The 5,635-nt window shown below is 37.1% G+C and overlaps 1 protein-coding gene across 7 annotated transcripts; it reads left to right on the top strand.

Annotated features, from left to right (window-relative positions):
- The first annotated feature begins 369 nt into the window (after positions 1 to 369).
- Positions 370 to 5,635, top strand: LOC141596125 (uncharacterized). 7 transcript variants are annotated; one of them, XM_074416183.1, is made up of 5 exons: positions 370 to 2,550; positions 3,049 to 3,105; positions 3,799 to 3,972; positions 4,272 to 4,406; positions 5,176 to 5,635. In XM_074416183.1, the coding sequence occupies exon 1, from the start codon at positions 532 to 534 to the stop codon at positions 2,176 to 2,178; it is 1,647 nt and encodes a 548-aa protein (XP_074272284.1). In that variant the 5' UTR covers positions 370 to 531; the 3' UTR covers positions 2,179 to 2,550; positions 3,049 to 3,105; positions 3,799 to 3,972; positions 4,272 to 4,406; positions 5,176 to 5,635. The 7 variants fall into 7 exon arrangements, 6 of the variants coding, with proteins under 6 accessions (XP_074272284.1, XP_074272281.1, XP_074272282.1 ...); XM_074416180.1 differs by having other exon boundaries at positions 3,789 to 3,972; XM_074416181.1 differs by having other exon boundaries at positions 3,766 to 3,972.

The raw sequence follows: 5,635 nt of genomic DNA, 5'->3' as shown, positions 1-5,635 counted from the left end.
GAACATCTACGTTGTAAATAGGCAAAATGTCGTCACATTTACTCCGTCTTTGTCTAACTAATTTGCGAAATACCCAATTTTCGAAAACTTTGACCGACCATAACTCGTAAATACGAGTTCATAAAATGACGATTTTTTTTTTTCAAACTGCTAGAATTACGATTTGATTAAAATTTTTTATTGCATTCAAACTTCCTAGCTCAAAATTCTCGTATGTCAAAGTTTTTTTGATTGACTAAACTTTAAGTGACCATATTCCTTACCCACACGAAACTTCAAAAGGTGCGCCAGTCTACAATGAGAAATTACCCGATTACGGGATTCAACCGGACCCGACCGAAAAACAAGAAAATGAACACAATAACAAAATAGTAAAGGGAAAGACATTAACAAACTTACATCAAAAATACAAACAAAGAAATTAAACACAATAATCCCAGTCAAACCCTAATTCATCATCCTTGTACACTTTCTGGTAAATTTTCCTTTCAATTTCTTCTCTTCATTCTACGATTATTATTGATTATTATTATGTCTTCGTCTTCTTTTCGATTGCGATTTCGATTTCGATTTCAATTTCATCCTCATTTGCATTTCAATTCTCGTAATTTCTGCAATTCTGCTAATGCTAAGCTTATTGCTATTCATGATTCTTATAAGTTTATGGATTATGTTGAACAACAATGTCAATTAGGGTTTCATAATCTTCAATTTCCCCTTAATCTATTCCACCAAATGATGTCTCTTGTGCGCCGACCTTCGATTATCGATTTTAATCGCCTATTTACGGCAATGCTCAAACTCAAACGACTACATCCTCACTTTACTGTCATTTCTCTCTATTCGCAACTCGATTTATCCGGTACCCGACCCAATTCTCATAGCATTGGTATCCTTGCTAATTGTTACTGCCATGTTGGTCGTGTTGATTTTGGGTTTTCTCTCCTTGCTAAGTCCCTTAAGCTTGGGTATCCCTTTGAATCTGATGTAGTTTTGTTTACCACCTTAATTAACGGTCTTGTGCATAATAACCAAGTTCTACGAGCTGTTGAGTTGTTGGAAGTAGTTGTCGTTAAGCTAGGTATTCAGCCAAATATAGTTACCTATAGTACCATGGTGAAAGGTCTCTGTAAAGATAATCTCTTAACCGAGGCCTTGAACCTCTTTTCAACCATGAAAACCGTGGGCATTAATCTAAATGTGTTCACCTATAACATATTGATTCGAGGAATGATCAATCTAGGTCGTAAGGTGGAGGCTAAAAAAATGTTGATTGAGATGATTGAGAGCAATATTGCACCCGATGTGTTTACATATAACATGTTGATTCACATGCAATGTAAGGACATGTTGATTGATGAAGCAGAAGCCCTTATACGGATAATGACTGAACAAGGTGTGGCGCCTGATGCATCTACTTATAATGCGTTATTGGTTGGGTATTGCTTGTGCGGTCAAATGGACAAGGCAAGAGAGGTTTTTGATTTAATGGTACAAACTCACTGTCAACCTGACGTTGTGAATTATAATACTCTGATCAATGGATATGTTAAACTGAAAAGCATTGACAAAGCCCTTGACGTGATACAAGAAATGTTTGAGCATGAGATTGTCCCCGATGCCGTGGCCTATAGCACTTTGATAGATGGACTGTGTAAATCTAATAGGATCCCAATGGCACGTAAGCTGTTCAACGACATGCAAACATATGGAGTAAAACCAAATGTTTGCACTTATGGTGCCTTATTAGACGGGCTATGTAAAAATGCACAGCTTGATGAAGCGAAGGCATTGCTCAATAAGATGAAGTCTAATGGAGTTGCTCCTAATAACGTTATCTGCAATATCCTAATCGACAGTTTATGTGAGGCTGGTCAGGTTAAAGATGCTGAAATCCTTGTTTCTGATCTCCTATCAAAGGGTGTTCTACCTAATCATATAATTTATACGACAATGATTAAGGGGTATTGCAAAAGTGGTTTTATGAATACAGCTATTGAGCTCCTTAACAAAATGAAGCAAGTTGGATGCCCTCCTGATGATGTCACCTATAATACACTTATCCGAGGATTCATTATCAACAACGATTTGCGAAATGCATTATGTTTCCGTGATATAATGGTTAACGAAGGCTTTGAGGCTGATGCTATCACTCTTTCTTTCTTCCGTAACCATTGACATGGCTACAAAGAATAGAAGGCTGTATAGTTTGATGCCTCAAAAAAATGTTTCATTGATATGGTGTAGTATTATGATGGTTATTCATGTGAAGTAGGGGTAGCTTCCTGTTTCGGCTATCTTTGTGATTAGATTAAGTATGCTAGGACTAACGGGTTCTTATCTTACATACAAACCGAGTTTAGACTGTGTTAATGGCTTGTGGTCAAGGAAAAAACAGCCCCGAACTGTAGCTCGCTCCCCTTTCTTCCCGGATATGTGAGCTTTCCCTGTGTACAGAAGGGGGAGTTGGAGGAGGCAGTGGTTCTTCAAGCGTTTGCTGAGCTGCTGTCAAGCATCTTCTGGGATGGAAGATTATTTCTTCATAACACGGTAAATAATCGGCCAAGGCAAATGTGTTATTTTGGGTGCTGATTTAATGAATAGTATTTACTAATGTTCTCACGAGTTTAGTGAAGTTGTAACTCTTCTTGTCGATATAAAGGGTTGTTTTCTCTGAGAGGAGATTGAGAATTCAAACATATGGGCTCAAATCTGTGTATAAAGGATGTCTGAACTTGTGAAGGAGAGGACTCCAACATGTCATGTTCTTGAACCTGTGTTTGTGTATTTTGAAAAAGGTCGACGCTGGCTATCTCAGCAGAGTGAGTTAAATGTCTGGTGAGGTGAACAAAAAAACAGTAATTGAGAGAAAAGAGTGGTTTCTGAGAAGTTAGAAAAAGATTTGAAATAGATGGAGTGATGGAATTTATAATTATAAAGTGGCTGCTAATAAAATTACGATTCTTGTATAATTAACCTGTTGAATTTTTCACAAATAGGGCCTCAGTAATAAACTTATTTTACTGATAAAATGTTATTGGATTGTAGGTAGGCTACTCTCTTATTTCCCTAGTGCCTTGTAGAAATAAAGTACTGCGACTTCAGGTTTGTGATTATCTTTTCTGAATTATTGCATTCTAACATCGTTTATCTTTCTTTTGAAGATTCTTGGTTCAGTTTAATGAATTGGCTAAAACTTATAAACCAGAGAATTTCACTTACAATACCATCATCTGAGGATTCATTGTCAATGAGGATTTGCAAAATGCATTATGTTACCGTGATGTAATGGTTAAGGAGGGCTTTGAAGCTGATAATTGCACACTTTTGTTGTTCCTTAAACATTTATCGCATGATAACCAAGAGTTTCACCAGAAATTTCTAAATTGATGACTTGATGATCATTTCTGCTTGGAATTCGGTTTTAGGATATTTGAAAACTGTCCTTGATGTAATTCTTCAAAATACTGTCAATGTGTGCTTCAGTGCATCATGCATACTTTTTTAGGTTCTATGAGGCTATGATAGAATTCTGTCTGCTCTCTTAATATGTTTAACTATTGTTTTGTGCTGGTCATCGTGTAAATATGGCCAGTTGTGAGTGTGTGACTGATAGATACCTTGTTCCCCTGTGCTAGATACTTTATTTTATTTAGATGAAGTTAGATGAGATTGTTTTACTTCTTTACTAGCTGACCATGCTTGTCAGTGCCCTGTTAGTGACTATGACTCTTAAATTACTGGGTGTTGTGAATCTTGGTGGAGGGTAATATGGATGAAATAAAAAGGTTTGTGCAGCTAGCTTTGACATATGTGGCGAAGAAAGAGGAGGAAGCGGTCTACTGCGATCACTGTTATTGCTGGAGCTATGTCAAATAGATGATCGAGAAAGTAAAAGAAGAGGGAGCAGGTCTACATAGATTAGACCGTAAGATCAACCTCTGAGCCAGATTGTTCCGCAAATGGCAACTGGTAATTAGTAATCCTCTTTCCCCGCCAGTAAATTATGTATTTCATTTTGGTATTGTTTAATTTAATATTGTTATATCATTACTAAAGGTGACATAACTGACATTGTAAGTTCTTAAACCAATACTAAATAATTTAACCCATTTTGAGGAACCAAATATATCTCTTACAGGACACTTTCTCATTGATTGCATCTATAGCCATCTTGAATATTCTGATAGCGATCCTTATACTCTTAAATGCATGTATTTTCACAGAATCTAACCATGTGTTTTTTTGTTGTTCAACTGTTTGGTAACTAGGTGAATCACCGGTTTACAATAACATTGCAAAGAAGGATTTATGGTCGTTCAACAGATGCTGATATTCACCCACTAAATGAGGAGAAAGGTGTTTAGGCTGCGTCTGACCTTATCGGTGAAGTGTTTATCTTTTTGGTAAATTTTCTATACTTGAACCATTCATTTATTCGAGTGGCTAGTCTCATCTCCCTTGTGCCACCCTCTATTTCACATGCGCCTTCCTAGTGTATTTGGATAGAAGCAACCACGCTTGAATTATTGGTGATTGGATAAAACGTTGATATGCCTTCGTTGGTGTGAGTGTGTGACTTTGGCTATTATGATATGAAATTGGTGTTGAAATGACAAAAGAAGATTGGAACTCTTAGTTTTGGGATTGCTTATGTAAAAAAATGTCATTCTGAGCAATCAAATGTTACGGCATAGCGAGCCTAGTCTTCAATTTATAAACAGATGCCAATTTTTGCCTGGTGAATTAACTGCAGTTCTTTTGTTTCAGTCTTTTGTCTGCTTGTGAAGTTTGTTGTGTTATGCCTCGCAAATCGCAATACCGGTAGTAAAAGTGGCGGGCTCTGTGTTATTTAGTCAGGTGGTCAGCTAAATTGTTCATACTTTCAGTATTGGGAATTCGAAGACCGTAGTTGTAAACTTGTAATGAGATAAGACAGGGATGGAGTGCGTACATTCGACCATCCTTCCTTGTCATGGCCAGAAGCGTAAAGGTATAGGGGTATTGCTGTTGTATGGTATGTGAATTTTGATCCGCTTAGTGTAAATCCCAAAATTCCCAAGTGACCTTAGTGTTTGCAAGACCCGACCCGAGTGATCAATTTACCAGGTCTGTTTAACTATACTCTACCTTGAGGTTTGAGTTTCTCAAAGAGTTTCCATTTTAAATTGTCAGACATTAAAGCGAAGAAACGAAGTTTTATCCAAAGAAGTGGAGGATCTCAAACTAAAAATCGTAGAACTAGAGAAGCTAGCTAGGGGAGAAGGCGGCATTACTGGCCTTTTCAGCTTTAGACATGCTCAACCAGATACTGCAAAATCAGCAACTGCGGTTTGAAGTCTTCAACTGACTGAATGTATTCTGTGAGTAACTCCACCTGCGGCCTTCAATATTCTTTTCTTAGCTTCGATTTGCAGTTTTTTTTTTTACAGCCCTGATCGTCTCTGTAAACTTGTACTATGATGTATTACGCTCCATAATGTGGATGAATATCGACAATTGAACTAGTATATGCTGATGCAGTTGCTGTTTTAGCATTCTCCAGTCCTGAGATTTGTTCGTAAATTACAACTTGTAATAACTACCGATTTCCCAAATAAGAAATAAATAAGCGTCACTGGGATTATTTCTTTTA

Source organism: Silene latifolia, chromosome 8 (genome assembly GCF_048544455.1).
Source record: "Silene latifolia isolate original U9 population chromosome 8, ASM4854445v1, whole genome shotgun sequence".
Taxonomy (NCBI): domain Eukaryota; kingdom Viridiplantae; phylum Streptophyta; class Magnoliopsida; order Caryophyllales; family Caryophyllaceae; genus Silene; species Silene latifolia.
The sequence above is the reverse complement of the archived record's forward strand: the minus strand, read 5'-3'. Positions and strand labels throughout refer to the sequence as shown.